The sequence below is a fragment of the Opisthocomus hoazin genome, chromosome 13 (genome assembly GCF_030867145.1).
Source record: "Opisthocomus hoazin isolate bOpiHoa1 chromosome 13, bOpiHoa1.hap1, whole genome shotgun sequence".
NCBI lineage: Eukaryota > Metazoa > Chordata > Aves > Opisthocomiformes > Opisthocomidae > Opisthocomus > Opisthocomus hoazin.
Genome location: NC_134426.1, coordinates 19,768,755 through 19,794,629, shown reverse-complemented (window position 1 = coordinate 19,794,629; position 25,875 = coordinate 19,768,755). Strand labels below are relative to the sequence as shown.

General features: G+C 40.0%; 1 protein-coding gene across 3 annotated transcripts in view; it reads left to right on the top strand.

Moving 5' to 3' along the window:
• The window catches only part of HIRA (histone cell cycle regulator), a 42,072-nt gene that overhangs the window by 7,817 nt on the left and 8,380 nt on the right, over positions 1–25,875 (top strand). For all 3 annotated transcript variants that reach the window (XM_075434862.1, XM_075434864.1, XM_075434863.1), the window contains exons 2-19: positions 1,511–1,573; positions 2,322–2,432; positions 3,217–3,307; positions 3,818–3,912; positions 4,763–4,858; positions 6,172–6,332; positions 7,230–7,397; positions 7,925–8,038; positions 13,437–13,507; positions 16,536–16,641; positions 17,234–17,461; positions 18,174–18,259; positions 18,739–18,933; positions 20,354–20,524; positions 22,034–22,238; positions 22,994–23,098; positions 23,900–24,048; positions 25,351–25,512. In XM_075434862.1, coding sequence (XP_075290977.1) covers positions 1,511–1,573; positions 2,322–2,432; positions 3,217–3,307; positions 3,818–3,912; positions 4,763–4,858; positions 6,172–6,332; positions 7,230–7,397; positions 7,925–8,038; positions 13,437–13,507; positions 16,536–16,641; positions 17,234–17,461; positions 18,174–18,259; positions 18,739–18,933; positions 20,354–20,524; positions 22,034–22,238; positions 22,994–23,098; positions 23,900–24,048; positions 25,351–25,512 — 2,377 coding nt within the window. The remainder of the gene's footprint in view (positions 1–1,510; positions 1,574–2,321; positions 2,433–3,216; positions 3,308–3,817; positions 3,913–4,762; positions 4,859–6,171; positions 6,333–7,229; positions 7,398–7,924; positions 8,039–13,436; positions 13,508–16,535; positions 16,642–17,233; positions 17,462–18,173; positions 18,260–18,738; positions 18,934–20,353; positions 20,525–22,033; positions 22,239–22,993; positions 23,099–23,899; positions 24,049–25,350; positions 25,513–25,875) is intronic.

The window sequence follows — 25,875 nt, the reverse complement described above, 5'->3', positions numbered from 1 at the left end:
TAACAATATAAATGTTTGCTGCTTGCCTATGCTTCTTAAAATACTCAGCTTAGTCTTATATGTTGCATTCAAGTTATTAGAACAAAAAATAGAATCAGGCACAACAATCTGAAGAAAAATTACAGCTAAGTCTCAGCTTATCGTTTTATGCAGTCTAAAAGGACTTGGAAGGAATGCAAGCTGAGTGCCATCTTGCTGTACTTAAGGTCTTTGTTTGGCTGCCTGTAAAAACTTTAAGGGGAATCACATGTCAGGGTTGCAATACAAATCCAAGTGAAATAAACCTTAAAACAAATCAACATAAAGAGAAGTTGACATGAAGGAAAATGCATATCCTTCAAAAAGTGGGAAATACTGGATATCTGGATGGGGGTTTTGTTAGCAGTTTAGTGTCAAGGAATTCAGATGCTACAGTTGGAATGTAAACCTGGTCACTGGATAAATTCTCCAGGTTTTATCATTTATGTCTTAATGTATCATGAAAATACAGTGCAAGAATTAATATATATGTGAAATTTATCAAGCAGTCCTGCTATGGTGGGTACTAGTTCTTTTGGCTGTTACAGTAAATTGCCTTATTTTATACTGGCATGTGTGTGATCATGCTTGCAGAAGCATTCCAGTTTGAAAGGGTTCTGATTGCTGCCAAAAATTACTTCAATGTGGAAATCACATGCGTATTCCTTCACGTAATCCATAGGGCTTGCTCTTTGAGCGTCGTTGAAAGGCAGTAGCTTTACTTCTCCCCTCTACCTTATCCTTCTGCTAAGGTTAAAAGAACAGTGAACACATAGGAGAGTGTATGTGATCCTGTGGTCAGAGCAGAACAGGCTGAGAGTGAGGGCTGTCTGGTTTCCAAAGCTGCTCCCCACCTATGTTAGTTGTTAAGGGTTTATGTTTTCATAAAACTTAGTTTTCTTCTGAAGTATGCAGCATATGGAGAACTGAAAGGTTGAAGAGTAATATTAGAGTTGGTTAGTCTTGCTTTGTCTATGTGGAAGCCATAAAAATAAAAGCTAGGCTTATGGTAGAAGCACTTCATAAGAACAGAATTTGAGACAGGTAATTGTGTGACCAACAGATGCTGTCTGAGACTGGGCAGGATTTTAAAAAAACAAAAACAGAAACTAAAGCAAAACTTGCTTCAGGTCATCAGCTAATGAACTGTAGAAACCTGGAAGAAATTCCTTACTCAAATACAGTTTTGCCTTGTTGGCGCTTGCTGCGTGGTATTATTTTGCTTTGAGGCATTTGGCATATCCTGCTGGGTTAGATGTCCTTGGTTATAACAGGTTTGTTGTAGCATGATAACTTCCATATATATCTTTAATAGGCTGTCTTTATTGTCATCAAGTTGCTTTCAACTCTGGTAGTCACCTGTAATTCTTACTTTATTCTAAAAGCCATAGTTGTCATTCGCCAACCGGAAGAGTTACTGTTATTTTGGTGTTACTACATTCTCTTGACTGTAAAAGAATTCAGTCTGTTGTTGCTTGTTTTCTAATTCCAGGAAAGCCAATTTTTTCAGTGGACATTCACCCAGATGGGACCAAGTTTGCAACAGGAGGACAAGGTATGTCTGCATACTGACAGAAGGCAGAATGTGGGGCTATAATAATAATAATCTTGCGCCTTCACAACACTGTAATTGGTTTGACCGTTTTAAAACCACATCACTTACATAATTATCTATTTCTTAGAGATAGAAGTCATTAAAATGTATTGAAAAGTACAGTTGTTAACTGCAGAAGGCAGGGTTACATTTTCTGATTTACTCATACTCCCAAACATCATTGAGAGAGTAGCTGCAATAATTGAGTTGTGGCCATACTGGCCAATTTCCTTTGAAGAGAAATTGAATGTGAAGTTGGGCTTTTTGACCTGCTAAATACTAGAGCTATTGGTACCAAAAAAATCCAATTATATAAGTGGAATAGCTCAAGCAATATGAGCAGTAATATTATTTGGATTACAATAAGGAATGATTTTATGTTGGCTACGATAATTGCAATTTAGGATTTGAATGTATCTTTTCTCTTTAAAAATACAATTTTATTATAAATATTTCATCCTTATAGTTGGTATCGTTGTGTACAGTATGATTTTTGAACAAGGCCTTATAACTTTGTTTTTAATAGCTTCAAGAAAAATGAAACACTTCTGACTCGGTGTAATTATATCAGAATGGTGTCTGTATTCAAATGTTTCCGAAGTTCCCACTGCAGTAATGCCTAAATTTTAGCGTCTGTTCTGGAACTGAGATTAAGTTGAAAGGCTTTTTTGTATATGTTTAAAAGGGGAGGCTTTTTGTTCTCTTACAGGTCAGGATTCTGGGAAAGTTGTGATCTGGAATATGGCTCCTGTCCTGAAAGAGGAAGATGAAAAGAATGAAAATATTCCCAAGATGCTTTGTCAGATGGACAATCACTTAGGTAACAAAGTGGGGTTTTGGGTAGTTTGGGGTTTTTTGGTTGTTGTTTTTTTTTTTTTTTTTTTACTGACTACTGGTAATTTGCCAAAGCTTAACCCTGTCCGGTGATGAATCAATCAATAAAGTACAGCGGAGTGGTCTCATACTTTGGCTATGTACTTTTTTAGATATTCAACAGAAAATGTTAAAATATGGGAAAATCTACAGAGAAATAGAGATACCTTTGGAAATCTCCCTGTGAACTTTTTCCAGCTGTGGCTACAAAGTAATTGATAATGCACATTCTGAGAAACTGGGGAGCTCTGGAGGAAAGGGCAAGAGAAGAAATAAGTATAAAGGAAACATCATATGAAGTATATTGGTTATAGTGCTAAATTGTTCTGGATTTGTTGCACATTGCATTTGAATGTATAGTTACCTGAACAAGCTGTCCTCTTGCTTTTCTTCCAAATGTATCTTTCCTTCCTTTTCCTTTTAATCCCACCTCATTTAACCACAAGCAGTTTTCTTTATTAGACGAATGTTAATCTTTCTTCCTTTGAACTACTTTTGGTGAAGCTTTTTAAAATAAGGAATAGTTTTTTTAAAGTGAGAAGTTCCTTAGCTGCTGCTGCAAGATAAGTGTCAATTCATTTATCAAAAGCAAACAGAGTAACTGCTTAGAGTGGAAAAAGCATGCTTAAATCCTAAACATCACCTGTCAAGTTTTGCTTATTATAAACTCTGTCCCCAGTCCAGAACAGCTTATTCTTATATTTTATCTTACATTCTTTTCTACGTTTCAGCTTGTGTGAACTGCGTGCGATGGTCAAACAATGGAGTTTACTTGGCTTCAGGGGGAGACGACAAGTTGATCATGGTGTGGAAACGAGCTGCGTAAGCATGTTTCTTCCTTCTCGATTTTATATTTTATTTCAAGTAGGTTACTCTGTCATGTCTCTTAGTGTTTCTTCCCTGTGCCAGCCTTTTGTAAGCTCACTGCTTTGCCTGGTGCATAAGGAGCTGGAACCTGTGACCCCACATCACTGGTACTGGAGATTTGGTCTGTTTTGTCTCCTGGGCTGCAGTGTGTGTCTGCCTGGGCAGTCATGCTCCTCTCGGAGTTGAGGCATTTTCTTCTGTCCTTGAAGAAAAGCTTCCTGATGACATTTGAAGAGTTACCTTAAATGCTGGCATTTTTTGCTATCCGTAGAAATTGTACCTTTTATCGAAGCTCGTTTGTTAACAACTGGAATTACTTTCTGTAAAAAATTATTTATTTTTTTTTTCCAGTTTTCATTGCAGGAATAACTGAATATAGAATAGAAGTGTACTGGGCAGCAGATTTTCTTTAGAAAGAAACAGTTGAGGTGGTTCTGTTGATAACTCTATTTCTATTTTAATTAGATACATTGGACCTAGCACTGTGTTTGGTTCTAGTAGCAAACTTACTAACGTTGAGCAGTGGAGGTGTGTATCGATTCTCAGAAGCCATTCAGGAGGTAAGTTAAGAAGTGTTGAATGAATATAATTTACATGTATTTGGAAAAAAAAATTGTTCAGCACTGTCACATTTTCTTGCTTAAGACTTACACATTTGGTAGCAAATCAATTTAAAAGCAACAATGGAAGTTGGAAGAAAATGTAATTTTTAATCAAATGCTGATTTTCATACAACTAGCATCTGGCAGTGTAGTAGAAAACTTCTGGCAACCATGTAGTACAAAAATTGGTAACTAAGAAATTTATATTTTGCTATTTGCTAGCTTAAAAATGAATCTGAATAAAGTAAGCTAAACTGTATTTTTATTTTAAAAAAACTTGCACTGAATAATCTTCTGGCTGGAAAAAGATAAAATTTTGTAAAACAAAGAATAATAATGTTTATTTAGAAAAAAAAAAAAACTAAGGAGCATTGCAGGGGATGAATAAACCAAATGATTTCAAATGCATTTTCCACCTGCTGACATGAACTATGATTAAAATCAAGATTTAAATTACTTTAATCAGTCCACATTTTGGAATAAAGCGAGTGCACTGTAATAGCTGCTGTTGCTTTTTCATTCAAAACACAAGACAAAGTACTTCATACAGGCATTAGTACTTCCTAGAATCACTAAACATTGCATTCTCTGCCTTGGATATTTTTTTTTTGTCCCTCACTGAACATTAAAAATTAGAGCGCCTCACTGCCTGTGCATGTTGCTATGTTCTTTCTTACCTTCCACTCTAGTGAGATAACAGCCATTTCACAGTGATGGAAAAAAAGTTGCCACTAAAGTTCTTTTCAAAAAGATTTTTGGATTCTTTGACTGTCATCAACAACTTAAATGGAAACTTTTTTTTAAACAGATGTCATGGATGTAGCATGGTCTCCACATGATGCCTGGCTGGCGTCCTGTAGTGTGGATAACACTGTTGTCATCTGGAATGCTGTCAAATTTCCAGGTGAGAGTTCTCACGTTTCAGATGTGCAAGTATGCAATGCTTTGTGACAAACTCTCCCCTCCATGGGTATATTTCACTGACTGCAAAAATCTCTACGTGGGAGTGGATTGTCTGTCTTTTGAGATGACTCGCTTGCAATCTGGTGAGTCAGTCCTTCTTCCAAGTTGGAATGGCAATGAGCAGTGGATTCCACTCTGCTGTAGACAAGAGCTACATTCAGGTTGTGCTGCTGATTTTACATGAAGGTCGTTATTACATGTGTTTTCTTTCTCACCTTCTCTGCAAAATCCCAGATAAATAGAACTTCATCCTGATATTACATCTATATGTAAGAGGCATCCCTGTTGCCTTTGTACCTACAGGATTTTCCATTCATTTGCCTTTGTGGGGGGACATGATACCCCATTTTAAATGCTGCTGCTTAATAAAATTGTGACTTCACACGATGAATAGGAGGAAGGAAGGACTAGGGGAGCCTTAACACCCTCTTCTCTCACAATAGCAAAAGCTCCCAGTCTAAATTTGATGGGTGTTTTTGTATTGTGGCAGTGCTAGCGGTTGACACAGTCCGAGGCCTGTTTCTCAGGGACCGTGCTGCCAGGTGCAACCGGTGCACTGGACAGCTTTAGCCAACTACGAGGGTCTGCGGCGGTTAGGGAGCACGTGCCTTTATTTGGCTGCTTCTCACCACGTAACTTGATGCAGGCTAAAACACCCATGGTGTGGTGCCTAGTCACTGCCATTTATTTTAGGGTTGCTTCCAATCCTGGTATCAAGAATTTTTAGACTTTGAAGCTAGCTGTGTAGCCTGTGTGGGACCCTCAGCCTCTTCTCTCACAGTCCGATAAGCAAGAGATTGACCGAAAGTAGGTTACCAGGTCTGCCAGGCTTGTGTGTCTGTTCAGTCACAAGTTTGTCTTAGTTCACGGTTGGTGCGCAAAGCTGAATTTGTTGTGATACTCTTTGGGCGCAGAGCAAAGGGTGAATGTTTATCTGAAGTTCCAGTTACACTGCTGCTTTCCGTACCTTGAAAGTGCTATTCTGAAGTGCCTGGGCTCTGCTGATCTCCCTGCTCTGATCTATTTCTTGTAAAGAGTTTTGCACCCCTTATTCTGGCTAGAGTTCTATACCACTTTTTTATATCATTCTTAGCTTAAGTACAGGTTCCAGTTCGATTGGTATGTTGTTGTTTTTACATTAAAGGAAGTTATATTTAATATGCTGTTTTAGAAAGATCTCGTAAATCTCCTCAACAGTGTGTCCAAAAGGAGGTATCAGTGACTACTCTCTATACTCAATTTTTGCATGCGCAGAAATTCTTGCCACTTTGAAGGGGCATTCTGGCTTGGTGAAAGGGCTGACCTGGGATCCTGTTGGAAAATACATTGCCTCTCAGGCTGATGATCGAAGTTTGAAGGTGTGGCGGACCATGGACTGGCAGTTGGAAACCAGCATCACAAAACCCTTTGATGAGGTACTTCAGAATGTGTGACTATTCAAAATGAATTCGTATAGAATGAACAAAAATTATAAGAGTAACTCTGATTCTGCACAAACAGTAGTGAATTTAACAGTCCCAAATCAAATGAAACTATCAGATGGCAGGTTCAAAAGTGGGGAAAAAAGAGCTACTTTCTCACACAGCGTGTGATTAAATTGGGACTCTCATTGCCGTTGGATGTTGTGGATGCCAAAGGTTTATTTGGATTCTGTAAACAATTAAGTAAATTCCTGGAAATGTAGCGGTTATACCAGGGAAGTATTGGCACACTAATTACATTGTTCTTACATTTTTCCGTGTGCATCTTCTATTGGCCGCTATCAGAAACGAGAGAAATACTTAGGTCTGGCATCATAGGACTGTTACGTGATTCATTAAGAGATCAAATTTCTGGGGACAGAAACTGGTGCTTAGTGAGTGGAGTGTTTTGCAGCAATCTTATGGTATTGTGATTAGTGAAATTACTCTTTGTAGTAGACTGTAAACACCTGAATTCATGTGAGAGCTGGTGTTGCAAGCTGAAATCTTATTATGAGAAGCTGGTGTGGTTGCAGCCCTGTCACTGACTAGGACTGTGATTAATACTGAGTGTAGAGTATCCAAAAAGACTTACATTTTATTTCCTTAAAAAAGTTCTCTGGGTTCATTTTTCCCTGTTTTGGTAGGGCTTCGTAAGTTACACTAGATCACCTGTAAAAACATGGCTGAAGTGCTGAGAATTGTATGTAATGTCATTCTTTTATATTCACAAAAAACTTACTTTGTAATCATATTCCCTAAATCTAAAGTTTTAAAAGTTTGTGTTGAAAATAATTTTTTTGCCGAGCACTTTTAAAGCTCTAGTATGTTTTGGGTTTTATTTTTTGTCAGTGTGGAGGGACAACTCATGTGTTGCGTCTTAGCTGGTCACCTGACGGTCACTATCTTGTTTCTGCTCATGCCATGAATAATTCTGGACCTACTGCTCAGATCATTGAGAGAGACGGATGGAAAACCAACATGGATTTTGTAGGGCATCGGAAGGCAGTTACAGTAGTGGTGAGTGAGTGATAGCAATTTATCCCTGAAATAAAATTTCTGATAGTGCTTTTTGATAATTTTTTGCGTAAATGGGACGAGAGGTGAAGATAGGTGTCAAGATTAGTAAAGCAAACGCATGGCAATGGTTAAAAAATGTCAACTTTACATGTTGGAAGCAATCAGCTCGCTCTTCTGATAAAAGAACTGGACGTAGATGAACCAGATAAGAAGGGGGAGTACAGGAGCATGTTAGGAATGCCAGACTCTAGCTTTGTTGGCTGTTCAGTGACTTGATTAAAGTGACTTGGGTTTCTAGTGTGTTCCTGATCCCTAGTAAAATTATTTGCCATTCATATTAAGGCATTCAGAAAGCCCCTTAAGAAAGTATGTGCAGATTTTGTCAGTGCACTTACAGAGTCTGGCTAGGGACTTTGTTTCTATGAAATGTTTCTTTTTCACTCTTAAGTGGAAAACTTGCTTTCAAAGCAGATCTCCTACTGAAATGTAATTACTGTAATAAAATTTGGGGCATCTCATTTGTTCAGAAATTCAATCCAAAAATCTTCAAGAAGAAACAAAAGAATGGCAGCTCCACCAAGTCAAGTTGTCCATACTGCTGTTGTGCTGTTGGTAGTAAGGATCGATCTCTTTCTGTCTGGGTAAGTGTTTTTTTTTTGCCACCTTTGTGGTCATTTGGATAACTTGGGGGTCATGTGTACAGCGTTAGGTCTTATATTTGGGTTCATGTTTAGGGTTTTTTTCCCCTGTTGTTACAGGAGTAGCTGGGGGGAAGGAAGTGGATTGCTATTAGTTCATTTCTCAAAAGCCGAGAGCAGCTTGTTGCCCTGGTAAGGGGGAGGAACTGTTAAGGGAAATAATGTATTCCCACAGTTAATAAATGTAATTCAGCCCTGTTTTTTTCCTATGTCTTTTAGTTGTTCTCCATGTGAATCTCTTAAAAAAAATACTTTGCTGTTTCTCCATGTTCAGCCAATCTATCCATTAATCACTCTTAGAGTCTGGCTTTGTTAGTCTTGCTTTTATGGGTACGAGGAGAATATAGCAGGTATAGGATAGCTGTTCCTGAGCATTTATACGGTTCATTTTTATGCTTTTCCTGGCTTCTGTCTTTGCTATGGAAAGGAATGTGAAACAGAATGAGCTTTTTAAGTATACTTTCAGGTTTTCAGTATCTAGTTTGGGTTTTCCTTTAAAATCTACACTAAAATAGTTATTCTGGCTAAGAGAAGAGTAGCTTTTCTGACATTTGTAAATGCAAGACAGGTTGTTTGGCAACTACAAAGGACAGGGAATAAATTTAACTGATTTGTAAAGCTTTGTGATGAGAAAGTGTGCCAGAACACATCAATTGCTAAATGCAATCTACTATTTATAGATTTCAGTGTGATATTTATCTTATCACTGAATGCATAACACTAAATCTGTTTCTGGCAATGCCACCAGTGCATACCCGTATCAAAGTATCGCTCTCAGTGTATTTTACTTTCTATTTATACTATGATTTCATTTAGGGTGCCTGTTGAGGTTATACTAGGTATTACAGAGATGCAAAGTTAGAGGCAGTCTTTGCCCCAGAGAGCTTAATAGATACATATACAACACAGACCTATGGAAATATAAAAGAAATAACTACTGAAGATGACTACTACACTACATTAGTTGAACCTACATCTGCGAACCTATGACCATGAAACATTCTTTACCACAGTTACTTCTACTGCTTCATTTCAGTAGTACTATATACTATGGATATTAAGTCCATTGGTTTAACATTTAAGAGATTAGAATGTCTGATTTAGAACAGGAATCACAGAATCACAGAATGTTAGGGGTTGGAAGGGACCTCTGTGGGTCATCTAGTCCAAACCACCTGCCAAAGCAGGGTCGCCTACAGCAGGCTGCACAGGACCTTGTCCAGGCGGGTCTTGAATATCTCCAGAGAAGGAGACTCCACAACCTCCCTGGGCAGCCTGTTCCAGTGCTCCGTCACCCTCAGAGGGAAGAAGTTCTTCCTCATGTTCAGACGGAACTTCCTGTGCTTCAGTTTGTGCCCATTACCCCTTGTCCTGTCGCTGGGCACCACTGAAAAGAGCTTGACCCCATCCTCCTGACACCCACCCTTAAGATGTTTATGAGAATTTATTAGGTCCCCTCTCGGCCTTCTCTTCTCCAGGCTGAACAAGCCCAGCTCCCTCAGCCTTTCCTTATAGGAGAGATGCTCCAGTCCCCTCATCATCCTCGTATCCCTCCGCTGGTCTCTCTCCAGTAGCTCCTCAGCTTTCTTGAACTGGGGAGCCCAGAACTGGACACAGTACTCCAGATGAGGCCTCACCAGGGCAGTGTAGAGGGGGAGGACAACCTCTCTCGGCCTGCTGGCCACACTATTCCTAATGCACCCCAGGATCCCATTTGCCTTCTTGGCAACCAGGGCACACTGCTGGCTCATGGTCAACTTGTCATCCCCCAGCACACCCAGGTCCCTCTCCACAGAGCTGCTCTCCAGCAGGTCCGCCCCAAGCCTGTACTGGTGCATGGGGTTGTTCCTCTCCAGGTGCAGGACCCTGCACTTGCCCTTGCTGAACTTCATCAGGTTCCTCTCTGCCCAGCTCTCCAGCCTGTCCAGGTCTCGCTGAATGGCAGCACAGCCTGCTAGTGTATCCACCACTCCTCCCAGTTTAGTATCATCGGCAAACTTGCTGAGGGTACGCTCTAACTCTTCATCCAGGTCATTGATGAAGAAGTTAAACAAGACTGGGCCCAGTACTGACCCCTGAGGGACACCACTAGTTACCGGTCTCCAACTAGACTCAGTGCCGCTGATGACAGCCCTCTGAGTTCTGCCGTTCAGCCAGTTCTCTGTCCACCTCACCGACCACTCATCCAGCCCACACTTCCTGAGCTTCCCTAGGAGGATGTTATGGGAGACAGTGTTGAAAGCCTTGCTGAAGTTGAGGTAGACAACATCCACTGCTCTCCCTTCATCTACCCAGCCAGTCATACCGTCGTAGAAAGCTATCCGATTGGTCAAGCATGATTTCCCCTTGGTGAATCCATGTTGACTGCTCGTGATAACCTTCTTTTCCTCCATTTGCTTGATGAAGACCTCTAGAATGAGTTGCTCCATCACCTTTCCCGGGATGGAGGTGAGGCTGACTGGCCTGTAGTTCCCTGGGTCCTCCTCCTTGCCCTTTTTGAAGATTGGAGTGACACTGGCTTTTCTCCAGTCCTCAGGCACCTCTTCTGTCCTCCAGGACCTTTCAAAGATGATGGAGAGTGGCTCAGCAATGGCATCCGCCAGCTCCCTCAGCACTCGTGGGTGCATTCCATCGGGGCCCATGGATTTGTGGGCGTCCAGATTGCTTAAGTGATCCCTCACACAGTCCTCCTCAACCAGGGGAAAGTCATCCTCTCTGTAGGCTTCCTCTCTTGCCTCCAGGGCCTGGGATTCCTGAGGGCCTGCCTTGGCACTGAAGACTGAAGCAAAGATGGCATTCAGCAACTCTGCCTTCTCTGCATCCTCCATCACCAGGACACCCACCTCATTCAGCAGCGGCCCCACATTGTCCCTAGCCTTCCTTTTGCTACTCGTGTAGTTGAAGAAGCCCTTCTTGTTGTTTTTGACATCCCTTGCCAGATTCAATTCCAGGTGGGCCTTGGCCTTCCTCGTCGCATCCCTGCATGCTCTGACCACATTCCTGTATTCTTCCCAAGTGGCCTGTCCCTCTTTCCACATTCCATGGAACTTTCTCTTCCACCTGAGCTCCACTAGAAGCTCCTTGTTCAACCATGCTGGTCTCCTGCCTCCTTTGCTAGATTTCTTGCTCAGGGGATGCACCGCTCCTGAGCAAGGAGGAAGTGATATTTAAGCAGCGACCAGCACTCTTGGACCCCCCTGCCTTTGAGAGCCCTGGCCCACAGAATTCCTTCAAGTAGCTCCTTGAAGAGGCCGAAGTTAGCTCTCCTGAAGTCCGAGGTTTTGATCCTACTTATTGCCCTGCTTCCTCCACACAGGATCCTGAACTCCACCATTTCATGGTCACTGCAGCCGAGTACCTCCAACCTTCACATCCTCAACCAGTCCCTCCTTGTTTGTTAATACAAGGTCCAGCAGAGCACCTTTCCTTGTTGGTTCCTCCACCACTTGTATCAGAAAGTTATCATTGATGCTCTGTAGCAACCTCCTGGATTGTGCATGCCTAGCTGTGTGGTCTTCCCAGCTGATGTCAGGGTGGTTGAAGTCCCCCATGAGAACCAGGGCCTGTGACTGTGAGGCTGCTTGCAGCTGCCTGTAGAAGGCCTCATCAACTTCCTCCTCCTGGTCAGGTGGCCTGTAGTACACACTCACAATAACATCACCCATATGAGGCTGTCCCTTAATTCTAACCCATAAGCTCTCAACTCCTCCTTCATCTGCCCCCAGGCAAAGCTCAATGCATTCCAGTTGCTCCCTCATATACAGAGCAACTCCACCACTTCTCCTTGTTGGCCTGTCTTTCTTAAAGAGTCTGTAGCCATCCATGACAGCATGCCAGTCATGCGAGTTGTCCCACCATGTTTCTGTGACAGCAACCAAGTTGTAGCCATCCTGCTGTACAGTGACTTCCAGCTCCTCCTGTTTATTGCCCATGCTACGTGCGTTGGTATAGACACACTTGAGCTGGGCTGTCGATCTCACCCCTGACACTGGCACGCCACGCCTGGGCTCATCCCCAGTGAGCTGGGCGATGTCCCCTTCCCCCTTCGAACCTAGTTTAAAGCCCTCTCAATGAGCCCTGCCAGCTCGTGGCCAAGAATCCTTTTTCTTCTTTGAGACAGCTGGACTCCGTCTGTCTCCAGCAGGCCCGGTGCTGTGTACACCTCCCCATGACCAAAGAATCCAAAATTTGACTGATGGCACCAGTCCCTGAGCCACCTGTTAATCAGGTGAGTGTTCCTGCCCCTTTCAGTGCTGTTCCCTGCCACTGATGGGATGGAGGAGAACACCACCTGCGCCCCCGATCCCTCAACCAGTCGCCCCAGTGCCCTGAAGTCCCTTTTGATGGCCTTGGGACTTCTCTCTGCGATCTCGTCCCCGCCAACCTGCATTACCAAGAGGGGGTAATAATCAGAAGGCTGCACCAGACCAAGGAGTTTCCGAGCAACATCCCTAACCCGGCCCCCAGGGAGGCAGCAGACTGCCCTGTGGGATGGGTCCGGTCGGCAGATTGGGCCCTCTGTTCCCCTCAGAGGGGAATCGCCTGTGACAATTACCCTCCTTTATTTCTTAGCCGAGGCGGTCGTAATGCGTGGGGCAGACCGACTTGTCCTAGGCAGCCCCCTGGATGGACCTTCACCCGCACCCTCATTGGCCGGTCCCTCACATTCCAGAGCCCCGTATCTGTTGGTTAAGGGCAACTGGGCAGGGGAGGGAGGCCGGGAGGGGATTCACTTGCCACCCCGAGCAGGGACCCGTATCCATTCCCCCCCATCTCTTAGGTCCCCTCTTTACACTCGGTGGCAAGAGGGTATTCAGTTCTTTATTACTAAGCTGACTTCTAAGTGTAGAGGAATCCTCTTTGAGAATAATTGTGAATCACATTCCCTTGGCTTTTGGTAGGCTTCACTTACTTAGACAAGTAGTCCAAGTGAGGACACGGAAACCTAATCTGTTTTCTATCTTCCTCTTGTGCTGGCAGTTTGCGACATCCTTATCTCACTAAGGCTTAGAATAGAAGCTGTCTTTAGCATCTGCAGAGTTACTTTTTGAGTGGTAGAGAGTGTTCTGTGGCTGCGATGTAAAGGCGAGGTTGGTCAAGGAGTTCAGTCTGCGTTTCAGAAAGGAGAGGAGGGTTGCCTGTCAGCTATTCTCCAAACCTTTGCTGTGCCACTAGTGGAATGGGTAACTATGTGTTTCAGCTATGCCATCAGGCATGCAGCTGTCTGCTCACCAGATCTTGCTTGGTGAATATTGCTAGGCGCTGGGAGAGTGTTAATGTCGTAATACCTGTGGTAGCATAGAACTTCTAGATTTCTGAGTGTTGTTTATTCTGTTTTAAGCTCACGTGTCTGAAACGACCTTTAGTTGTCATACATGAGCTGTTCGACAAGTCTATCATGGACATCTCCTGGTAAGTTGATTTCTGCTGTTTGTTACAAAAGCCAGAGTGTTGGTATCAATTTTAGCTGTACACATTAACTGGAAATTCATTAAAACAGTACAGATTGTAGCTATTGGAACACATCAGTTCCTGCAGGTTTTGGTTTAGCTGTGACATCTTAGGTAGTAATTAGCATATAGCATGTGGTCACTTGAGATTGTGTAACATTAAAACTGAGTAAAAACTAGTATGTTTAGAACAGGAGGCAGTAAAATACCCGTGGAATGAGTTCCTACTTTATATGATTCTCTGAATTTTTTTTCATAGAATATGTATTTTACAACATGACATGGTGGAGTCAGTGAGTTTTGTGTGCATTACATCTATGAGAAGTTATTGCACCGTACAGTTACGACAAATTCAGGTGAACCTTCTAGGCCAATCTTTCCTTCATGCCTAAGGAGACAATATACCAAAAGAGAAAGTCCTTTTATTTTTTAATGTTTTATACATACACTCATTTATACACACACACATGCACTACTCACTCATCATTTGAATTGCCTGAAGGATTTTCATGTGTTTAAAAAAAAAAAACAGTAAATGCAATAGCTTTTGTTGTTAGTAAAAATGTAGTTACGCTGTGTTGTTGCAGCACCATGTGAAGGGTGTAAATTGCTCTGTGTTGGAGTTGCAGAGGCTGATTATTTAGCAAGTCTCGGAGAAGGGATAATGAACCTACTACACCCAGCCACACCCCATCCACCAGCCACAGGACATAGCAGAAGGGCAAGTGCTGAGCTTTCCCAGGAGACCGCAGGACATCTGTAGTGATTTGGGTCGGGTCAGACAACCCACTTTCCAAGTGGTCTGCTGTCCCAGATCTTGTTTCCCTGTTTCTGCAGTTAGTGGTACTCTCTCCTCTCCTGCTTTCTTCCTAAGGCCGGGTCATAAAAACGCAGAAGTTAATAGTTCTTTATTCACTGCAAGACTTGAATAATAAGGGAGAAACAACCATGAGACCGCTTGGTAAATGATATTAAAAAAATACTCTGCACCTATGCATCAGGTGATTTACAGAGTTAAGGGTTCTGTACAAGAAAAGAATATTTTTTCATGGTAGACACACATCTGATTTCATAGGTTGTCTTAATTCTAGTACTTCCTAGCTTTTGAAAGTCTACCTTTATAACAATCTTGGTGGTTTTATGCTGTAAATATTAAAGCTTACAGTTGTAAAACTTCCTGTTTTCTGTGTGCCATGTGGACTTTGCCATGAAGCTCAGCGAAGCATGAGAAAAAGTTTTCAAAATGAAAACATTTTGCTTTCATTAATAACTTAAGGCCAGAAAGCCAGCAAGTAGAATGTTTATGAGAAGAGCTGCCATTGTTGTAGTACAATAGCTTTGAAAAATTTTGTTTTCCTGTAATGTTTTTTATTTCTCTATCTTCAATTTGCACATTTTTCATGGCATAAAGTCGTTGGGAGTAATAGCTGGTTAACATTTTGCAATTTCTGAGGAAATGGTCTTGTGGGATATTTGAGAGACAGTGGGTCATCAGACAGCTTGTTATTTTATATCCTATTTACAAATTGAAATGGATGGCTAAAATGTCAGTAATACAGAATGTTCCCAGAAACGTGCTCCATTCTGAAAACAGACTGAGCAAATTCAGTGATATCTGATACTATTATATTATTATAGCTGTCTCATTTCTATTTTAGAGCTTTAGACTTGGAACCATCATCATAATATCTATAATGTCTGAACATGATGATGTTTTCATGGAATAAGTGCTTGGACCCAGAGGTCAACAGGAGCCCAGCAATTTGGTCTGCTAAGCAAGCAGAAAGCTCAACAAGATTTTATCATTTTCTGACCTGGAGTAGTGTTGGTTAACCTAGTTACATGGTGCTGAGGCTGACTTCTCTGGATGTGATGCTATCAGGGCACCAGCCACCACGAAAAAAGACATTTTCAAACACCTAGAGCCATGATACATGTAACATATTTTTAAGCCTTGCTGGACTAATTTGGATAAGACTTCAGAGTTCTGCCTGCTCCCCTTTCTTCTTCACTTCTGTGTAATAAGTCACCTGTAAACCACTGTCACTGTCTCTGTGAGCTCTGTAATTGAAAGTTACTGGGTTAGCAGTCAAAGCTCATCAAATATTATTTTTTTCAAAAGTGCCATAATAGGTTATATGTGGAAGGTTGTAATTCCATTTAGACTAGAATGTACAGTTTCTCCTCTCCCTCTTCTACCAGGAAAACCTTTTGAGACCTCCAGAAGAGGGTTACAATATATCCCCACATACCAGAACATGTGCAGCTTGCTTAATAACCCAAACAATGAACAATAACAAAATAAAACCTATGTTCTTGCCTAGTACAGAGATTTTTGGACTGCTCAGATGCACGTCTTGCTTTCTTTTTATTGCTGTCGCTTCAGATAATGATGATAGAGAAGAGGCGTTTACCCGATGTATAGAGCTTCTCTCTTAAGAGTCTCATCCCTTCTCCTTCCTATCTTGTTTATATGGACTGTAAGCTCTTCATAGGAATGGACTATCTGTTACTAGTTGCCAATGTGTGATGAAGGTTCATCATCCGTGGGTCCCAAGCAGCAGTTTATAGGGCCTTAAAAGAAGTTTGTCGATTGCTTACCTGCTGAAGGTCCCTTTCTTCACCAGTTCCATTAGCACACAAATTTTGTACATCTTTTGAAGCAAATATGTTTATAATTGTCTGTCAGTGTTCACTGTGAACACTATTCTCTCTTACCACTACAGAAAGGTTTTCACAGTGCTAATCATGCTGTGGGGAGGTGTATTGTTCTAATGCCACCTTCCTGTGTGCAGTCTCCAAAGGAATATCAGCACACAGACTCCTGCTGTCCATCACCTTGTCTCCTTGCTGTTCCACTTTTTTGGTTCCGTCAGTAATTGCTGTGATAATAAATCTTATGCTGAGACTTTTATTGAGCAGTTTATTGTATTGCCCCTTGGCATCAATGAAAGAGATTGAAAACAAAGATGGACGTTTATTTCCTTCAGGACCCTTAATGGACTTGGTATCTTGGTGTGTTCCATGGATGGATCTGTGGCGTTTTTGGACTTTTCCCAGGATGAACTTGGAGATCCACTTAGTGAGGAGGAAAAGGTACAGTAAGCACTCAGAGAATCTGCGATTGTATTTAAGGGATGTAGTGATTCAATTTAAATATTGGACTATTTATAGAAGTATATAGCAACTTATTTCTGTATTACAGAAAAATGTGTTCTTGTCTACTTTACAAAAATTTAAAAAAGAGTAGTCAAGAAATTAATTTATGATACTAGTTTCTATTCTGGAGGGAAAGTCTGTTTGGAAAACATCCACTTGCTTACTCATCATTATACATTTAAAGTAATTATTTGGCTAAGGAAACAAGGAGTGGGTACTTCAAAACACTTTTAAAATTACTCTTTGACTTGCATACATGCAAGTCTTTTTAAACTGATTGCTGTTGGCTGTTTTTTCTTCTCATTACTATTAGCAACTAAAGCTTTGAATTCCAATTATTTTAGGTATTGATTTCGTGTTAGCTGAAAATATAAAGGAAAAACAAATCTGTAGCGTATAAATGATACAGAGGGCATTTGCATTTTATGGATTCCATTAGATTTGTGTGATTCCATTATGATTAGTGATTCCATTACAAACTAGCAGTTGTAGTCACTCTTTTTGTGTGATAAATTTTTAATGCCCACAGAGCAACATTCATCAGTCCACCTATGGGAAAAGCCTAGCTATAATGACTGAAGCTCAGTTGTCTACCACCATTATTGAGAATCCAGAGATGCTCAAGTATCAACAGAGACAGCAGCAGCAGCAGGTGGAGCAGAAGAACGCATCAATTAGGGAAGCATCTGGGACTGCGACAGCGACTCCCAAAGTGACGAGCATGGTTAATGGGGAGAGTTTGGAGGACATTAGAAAGGTAGGTGTTCTTGGACAGTCACTTTACAGTGTCAAGTACTAAGCCAATAAATATCAAACTGCTTATGATACAACCAATTTCTTCTTATTCATGTTGAATGGCACGTTTCAACCCGTGAATGGTCCAGTTGACATTACTGGGACTTGTTGAAAAGTTAAAATGCTTTTAAGCAGAAGTAAGACTATGCGGAAAAAGGCTTGTGGATATTTCTATAATGTGTGCTAAGTTCTCAGTGTGCAGAAAGAAAAACAAAGGTAGCTAATAACAGTCCAGCTGTAGAACTGCGCTTCAGTTTCTCAAAGGAGGAGGTTGAAAGCATTATATAATTCTCTCCTAAACACAGAACACAACTTTTAATGAAGGATTCAATGCATATAAGTGAGAATATCTCCACGTTAGACCCAAGTCCGAAACAATCAGATTTCTATTGTAGTTTGTACTATATGAAATTCTACTTAAAAAACACCTACTGTTGGTCAAAAAAAAGTCATGGTATTCAAGTACATTTGTATTAATAAAAATGTAGGTTGGTTCTATTTATGCAATAATAGCATGGTTCAAAGACTACGGAAAAAATCTTTGTTAACAGTTTTTTAATTGAGGAATGTCTTTCATGTGTTACACCTATTCTTCTCAACTGGGAAAAAAAAAAGAAAATGAAAAAAGCATTTCCTATTTATCAGAAATGATGATGAAATACATTTTCCAACAGAATCTCTTAAAAAAACAAGTTGAAACACGAACAGCAGATGGTCGGAGAAGAATCACGCCTCTCTGCATAGCTCAGCTGGACACTGGGTACGTTTGGTAGTCATCTTTAAGATCCTTCTTTAGCTTTTGTTGTTCCCCCCTCCCCCCCCCCCCCCCGGTGCAAACTCAGAATTCTGATATTTTAATCTTATGGTGTCTTAAAGCACTTGCTGGAAATACCTTGTGTATACTTACAGAATATAGTTTCAACCTATGTTCTCTTAGCTGTAAGATCTCACTAATAGATAAGGCTAATTCTCAGTATCTACCGTTACAGATGAGTAGACAATAATGTATTGCAGGTTCATAGATACCTTAATACTGCCTTTAGTGTCCTTTGTATATGAGCAATGACTCTGGAAAGTTAGGTGGTGGTGCTTTATGTAGGTTGTCTATGAGTATCCATATCTGGGGAAGGGAAGAATGGAATAAATAGTTTAGCTACAAGTATTCTTTTTCAATTATTTTTAAATATTATTTTTAAAGTGTTTTCAAGAAATGTATTTGTTGTTTGTCTTTTTACTTAGGGATTTTTCTACAGCATTTTTCAATAGCATACCAATATCTGGATCTCTGTCTGGCTCAATGATGTCTTCTCAAAGTAACCAGCAACTCATGTCATTAGATTCTAACGCTGCAAATTCCCTTAATACTTCAAAGCCTTCTGTAGAGCCCACAGCAGCCAGTGTAAAACCAACAGATGATGCAGCCAATAAAGATGGGTCAGTATTTGCAGTTTTGTTTTTCAGTTATATGATTCTGTTTAGTTTTTAATTCTTGTTTACAGTTCTGTTATCAAGCAGTTATTAAAGTGGTTTCCTTACCGCAAAACTTCAAGAATCTAACATTCCTGAAAACATCAAGTTTTTATTAGTATTTTGTTACTTTAGATAGTGATAAATCAGTAATGAATAAATCCATGTGCATAGTTCTGGAAATGAACTTCAGTGCAATGAGATACACAGTTGATTGTTAATGCTTTAACACATTGACTTGCTGAGAGATTACTGGGTTGCTGTTAGTAAATAATAGAAGGTTTTCCAGCAGTGGAAGAAGTGAAGCCTGTTTCCCATCAATTTCTGTCCTGTGTCCTGTAGATCTCCTCTCTTCAAACATGGTAATATTTCTTCCCTGTGTAACAACCCCGTCAGATAAGAGCAAGCACAGTGACGCTGGTTTGTCAGTGCATATATGCTGTTTGGCCAGTGTGTCTTTCAAATTAATTATGGAGCAACTAAATTTTACTTGCTTTTCCCTCAGTGGTAACACTGACTTAGTTTCTTCTCCTCAGTGTGTTTTCATAGCATTTGTAAGAGCGCAGTATCACTGGAACATCTACCACTCCATCAAATTTAGTTGAAATTGGCCACAGATTTAAAAAATGAGTGGGTAGATTACGAGAAATGATTGCAGATGAAACTAGTAAGTCTCATTGTCTTTGGAAATTGGACTTCTGACTCCTTTTTAGTACAAACATCAGTTATCTTATAGCCATTCTTTCTTTCAATTCATTCTTTGCATTGAAAAATCTCTAAAGTAAACAGCTATTCAAATAACAGATCCCTGGAATGCTTTAGTATTGGGGAAATGCATTCCTTTCCCTTAGAGTTGTGCTTGGAAAGGCCCAATAATTAGTTTGGATTCTTCACAAACAAAGTCAAAACCTGGCTTGAATTGTTTCAGCCCAAATTGTTGGATTGATAATACAGTGGAATATGATATTGTAATGGAAAGTATTTGGTAACCTGAACAAGGGGTAAAACCAGGAACCCCAATCATTTAAAATAGCAATCTTTTCCATTTGGGTACCTAAGTCTCAGGTGAAAGTATCATTTCATTCCTGAATTAAAAATACGTAATGAATGAATTGGGGTCTTTTAATCTAGATATATCTGTGTGGATACATGAAGCTTTTAGCTCTGAGATGTTTCATAAACAGCTTTTGAGAGTAGGCAAAGCTTGCAAGACACTGGCACATGAAAGGGGAAAAAGCATATCATAATTCACGTATGCACTTGAGTGAAAGGTTTTCGATATGGTTTCTAGACAGTATAATGAATGCTAGCTACTTGTTAGGAGCAATGCAGATTACCAGTACTAAATTTCTTTCAATCCTTGTTCTTCTGTCCCTTTTGTTGACAGTGTAAATGCTACCTCTGCTTCAGCTGCTCCTCCTGTGTCGTCTTCCTCTGTGTTGACAACTCCATCCAAGATTGAACCTATGAAAGCATTTGATTCTAGATTTACAGAACGATCCAAAGCCACCTCAGGGACTGCTGTTGTAACAAATACAAATCAGACTGTTGTGGACAGGTAAGACATAGCCTGGAGGCTAAAAAAAAAAGGAGGATAGTAATGTAGAGTTAAAATGCTGATTCTCTGTGGTGAGGATGTCATGGTCTAGAAATTGTCTTGGGTCTCTTCCACAGTAGGAAGGAAGGAGACAGCTCTGAATAGGTAAATCTTTGCTGGCATTGTCCCTTTGTCTCTGGCATCTGGGATCAAGCAGACTCTACAAAATATCCTGAGTTGAAAACTATTATTACAGGAGGCTATGTTTGCGCGTGCCTCCGTGTGTGGCTGCCTGCATCTCTCCTCCTTAGAAAATAAAAATATCCAGCCTGCATCTCTGTAGAAGAGTGAGATTTACTTCAGGATAAATTACCATACATGTCTGCAGACAGCCTGTCATCATCATAGCTGCAGTTGTATTTCAGTTTTATGCCTTGAAGGCATGCAGAGAAGATGCTTTGATTTTAAGAGGTTTTGGCTCTGTATCCACATGATTTAAAAAAAAGAACAAAGCCTTTGGGTTAGTGACATAGTGTGTTGTGGCAGAAGCATTCTTGCTTCACCAAAACAAAGAACAGAAAAAATACCAGTCTTGGGAAAAAAAGCATGTAGTTCCGCAACTTATTATCAATAAAATTTGTTTCTACTAAATATCTCAATATTTTTGTCAGAAGGTTTAACCATATTATGCATAAGAAAGGTGTATTAAATTACTCTCATAATTGCTTCTAATGTGTCAGTAGAGTATGGATAACAGTGTATTGTTTGACGTAACTCAGATGGCAAAGAAAAAAGGTTTGGATTATGCAAGGTATTTCTAGGAAGCCGAGTGGTTATGGAACAAGTGGTAAAACATTGTTGTGAGTCAATAACCAACCATTGGAGGGAGTGGGAAGAGCATGATTAAATGACCTATTTTAAGGTATGGTGGTTAACAAAAGAGTTCACAGGGATTTGTACTTTGTCGTCTTTGGTTATATTGTATTTCTGAAATAGAAAATGGAGTGGTGAGGGCATTTGCATGGTTTGCAGGTATGCATTTTACTTACAGTAGTTAGAACTGAATAGGACAACTTCTAGGGGTAGACAACAAAATGACAAATGAAGCTCTGCATGAGTAAGCAGAAAGTGTAATGTCCATTGGAGGGGAAAAGATGAACTACTCTTGCATCTTAGAGCACGGAATTATTTGTATCAACCCTGGGAAAGAGATCTGATTGTAATTGAAACTAAATGCTAAAATAATGTTATTATTTACAGCTTTATCCAGTTGCTAACTGCTAGTTTGATTAATTTTTTTAAAGGAAAGACTATGTCTGATCAGCTTACCTATATATTGCACGTTGTACTTTTGCAGAGGATTTGCCATACCTCTTTGGCTTCCTCCACTTGTCTTTGTGCATTTTGAAATACACTCAAACAAGGCTAAGAATCTGTCTTCTTACCTACAAGAATGCAGTGCGTAGGATGTGTGGCAGCTTTTGGATTCAGCTTATATAAAACGTGAAATATATTTTTTTACTTGCTCAGACTGAAGGATCAGAATTTAATTAAAGACAATAAGCCCAAGGATATTCTGGAGAGCAGCAGTGACAGTGAAGAGAAGATTCCAGCTGCTAAACCACTCAGTGCACCCAAACGGAAACTGGAACTTGAGGGAGAAACAGTAGAAAAGAAGAAAAAAGGAAGGCCTCGAAAAGACTCCAGACTTGTACCAGTAACCTTAACTGTTCAGGTGAAATACAGAAGATTCATCGTGGCTTTCAATGTTCATTTAATAAAGTCAGTCCCATGTTGACTTGTTCCGTCAAGTCAGGGAAACATGAGTAGTGTCAGTCACTTGGAATTTTTACCCATCCCTCTTCCTTGTCTTTAAACTTTTTTTTTTTTAATTTAAGATTATAAAAAGCAGATGCACATGGTGTGGCAAACGTGTCCATCCTTTATATAAATGCAGCTACTTACTAAACGGTACCAGCCTGCTAAGTAGTGATAGACTGCTAAATGACTGTATAGAATAAAATGAAAGGCCATCAGTTTTTGGTGTTCTTTGATGGAGAGTGGCCCACGCACGAGAGAGTGACTTGGATACGATGACTTATGTGGTTATGAATTTCCTAGGAACTGCAAAGTAGTAACTTACTTTAGAGTTCCTATCATTTTAGGGCATATAGATCCCTCTTTTAAGTGTTCAGAGTTTAGCTTTTCCATGCAATATACCAGAATTTCCATTAGTTAGTTGCAGCTGAAATGGGGTGGGGGGAAGACCACATCTAGTTTGTTTTGAGCTTTTAATTCTTAGAAGCTATATTAAAAATTTTGTGTTTACACAACTAATTAGAAAAAGATTAATATTTGCATTTGGCATTATTTGGAATTTTTTAAAAATTCTCTTTCGTATCTATCTGTATTACAGAATATCATTAGTTTTAACTTTTTTTTTTTTAATGGAAAAATTTAACTACTTTTGCAATTATTTTTTTATTCCAGTCCCCAGCTACACTGGCCTCCGAGAAGGATGCTGCTTGCATCTCTGCACCAGCATTAGCACTTAAACTGCCAACCCCAATCCCACAGAAATCATTTACTTTGCAAGTAAGTGGACTATAAGGGGGGAAAAAGCTTAATATTTAAAAGAAAAATTTTCTTTTTTTTAATATTTTTAGATTATTCAGATCCTTTGATAAATTAACGTTTGAATACGTGTGTTTGTTCAAGCAAGCAAGATGGTGTACTTCGGTTTCTAAGAATATGTCTATATGAGAAAAGTTAATGGCAAATCAGCTAAAAATAGGACACTTTGGAACTAGCTAAACTTCAAAGAGGAATACCTCTGGTTCATCAGTCCCTCCTCCTGGCTAACCGAAGTGTGTGGTAAAGATAAGAGTCTCCGACGGGAGCAATTGCTGCATTATTATTACAGTTGTGTTGGTGGTACACTGCTGAAGAGAAAATACAAGTATTGTCTGAGAGCTCTCTGGAGGTGCTGTACATCTGAAGAGACTGGCAAATGGGATTACTTTAGGTATTTATGAAATAATTTTTCTGCGTGTTTAGGCTGTGGTAGTCTGGTTCTAATTGCAAGCTTGTAGGGAGACTGGGCGCATCTAGACTTGATCTGCTGCCCTTAATTAGGAAACACAGACTAGCACAACCTTTCTTTATTTTTATGCTCCAAATACAAAGAAATTATTGGGGCTTTAGCCAAGACTGATTTTCAGAGGTCTGCATCTTTTGAAGTACCACAGTGTATTTTTGAATCCACTTTAAACAGATTTAATGCCATACTTAAATCCGTGCTTAAAGGTGGCATTGTTTTGGATCTAATAGTAGTTGCTGCTTTTTTTGAGTAGTTCTTTTCCTCTTCCAAAAAGCATTTTATTTTTTGTTTTTCAGATAAGTTCAGATCCATCAATGTACCTTGAAGTGGAGAATGAAATGACCACAGTGGGAGGCTCAAAGTTGAGCAGGTTAAAGTGTAATCGAGAAGGAAAGGAATGGGAGACAGTCCTCACCAGTCGAATTCTCGCTGCAGCGGGAAGCTGGTAAGAGGCTGTATTTTGGAGGAAGTGAGAACCAGCAGAAGATAAGTAGTCCTGAAGGCCAGAAGACGTTTTTGGGGATACAAAAGTTCACTTTACAGAAAGTTAATTATGCCTAAACACACATATTTACAAATAAGTAGAGGCCCTAAAGCTATTTTTATCTACTTACTTAGGAAAATTGATTAACTGGATCACTTTTATTCAGTATTTTTGTGATTCTTTGGGCTTGGCTCAAGGTGTCATATTTCTCTTCCATCTAACCTGGTCTAATACATTCATGCTCTTAAACTCTTACAATGTGGATATTTTTGTAGGGATTCTGACTTGTTTCTGTTGAGTGCTGCTATTTGATGGCTTTATCACCCCCCCATTGTAATTTTTACACAATCTTTCTTAGATATTTTGTGGATAAAAATATGTACTGCCCTTACTTGGAGTGAAACTGGTCTTAAGATTATTAGCTCTATGCGCTCTTAAAGCATCACAAATTCTCATTAGCCGGTTACAACTATTTTCCTGTATATTTACATTTCTCCTTTAAATTTCTTCATTAAAGTTGACTGAATCATGATAAATGACAGTTGTTTATATGCTAAATACTAAAGAACCAAAAATGTGAAACGAGATATTTTGTGATGTAGAAGTCTTTTCCTGAGACATTTGTTATTTTTTCCTTTTTATTTTTCTCAACTTTGCTTGGTTCCAATCTTGGAGTTGAAAGCATGTTTCTGAAGCCTGAGCCAAAAGATTCAGTATTTGTAAGAATTTTTTTGAAACGTTTTTTTAACTTGAGTTTTATGATGATTCTCCAGTAACATCCTGAAGTTGTTAATGTTTGTGGTTGGTAGTAATAGCTTTTATTACACAGGCATGCATAATTGAAAAAGTTAGACAAGCTTGCAGACAAAGAATGCTTTGTCCAGGTCTGAAAAACAAGCAGTGGATTGTAAAGCTAAATACAAATTCAGGCCTGAAGAAGAGCTTGTGTGCACCCAGAAGCTTTACTGATATTTGCAACAATGCCACTTGGTCTAATAAAAGATGCTACCTCGGCCTGCAAACCTGCTCATCTCCTTAGGTTATCATAGTTATAACCAAATTAGGGAGGCATAGAATGCACCGATAGATAATCTGTGTACTTTTTGAACTTTTCTTTTGCTACCCAGGATTTTTTTAAAAGCTGTAATAGTTACCTTTTGGGGAATTAGCCCAAGTTGTATGATAACTTAAGAAATCAGTCTGCTTTCATGCTACTTGCATTTCACAAAATGTAAAAGCTTGGTTTTGATTTTTTTTTTTTAGTGAGATTGTAAGTGTAGCCTGTGAGAAACGAACGTTGTCAGTATTTTCAGCTTGTGGTCGTCGCCTTCTTCCCCCTATAATATTGAAGATGCCCATTTCCACCCTACATTGCACAGGCTCTTACATCATGGCTCTCACCACTGCTGCTACGCTGTCTGTTTGGTGAGTACTGTGTTCGGCTGCAGCAGCTGGCTGGGCTGGTTTTTGTAGGTTACTCTGTTCAACTGTGTCGATGCATTGCTGTTGAAACTCAAGCTTAAACCAAACCAGGTCTGAACACAAGTCCATTTTTTGATATAATATGAAGAGTTAGCTGGCCAGGACTTGAATCCCATTTCTTCTCTGTTCTGGGATGGTCCATGATGTTGAATTTGATTCTAGAAGAAAGATAAAAGGATCAGCTGGAAGTTACTAGTTTAAACAGCCCCCTGAGGATGACTTGCTGTACAAATGGAATGGACTGGGGGGGAAGGAAGGAGGAATATGGAAGTTTCCAACTTCCATCCTACTTAGCCAATAAAGTAC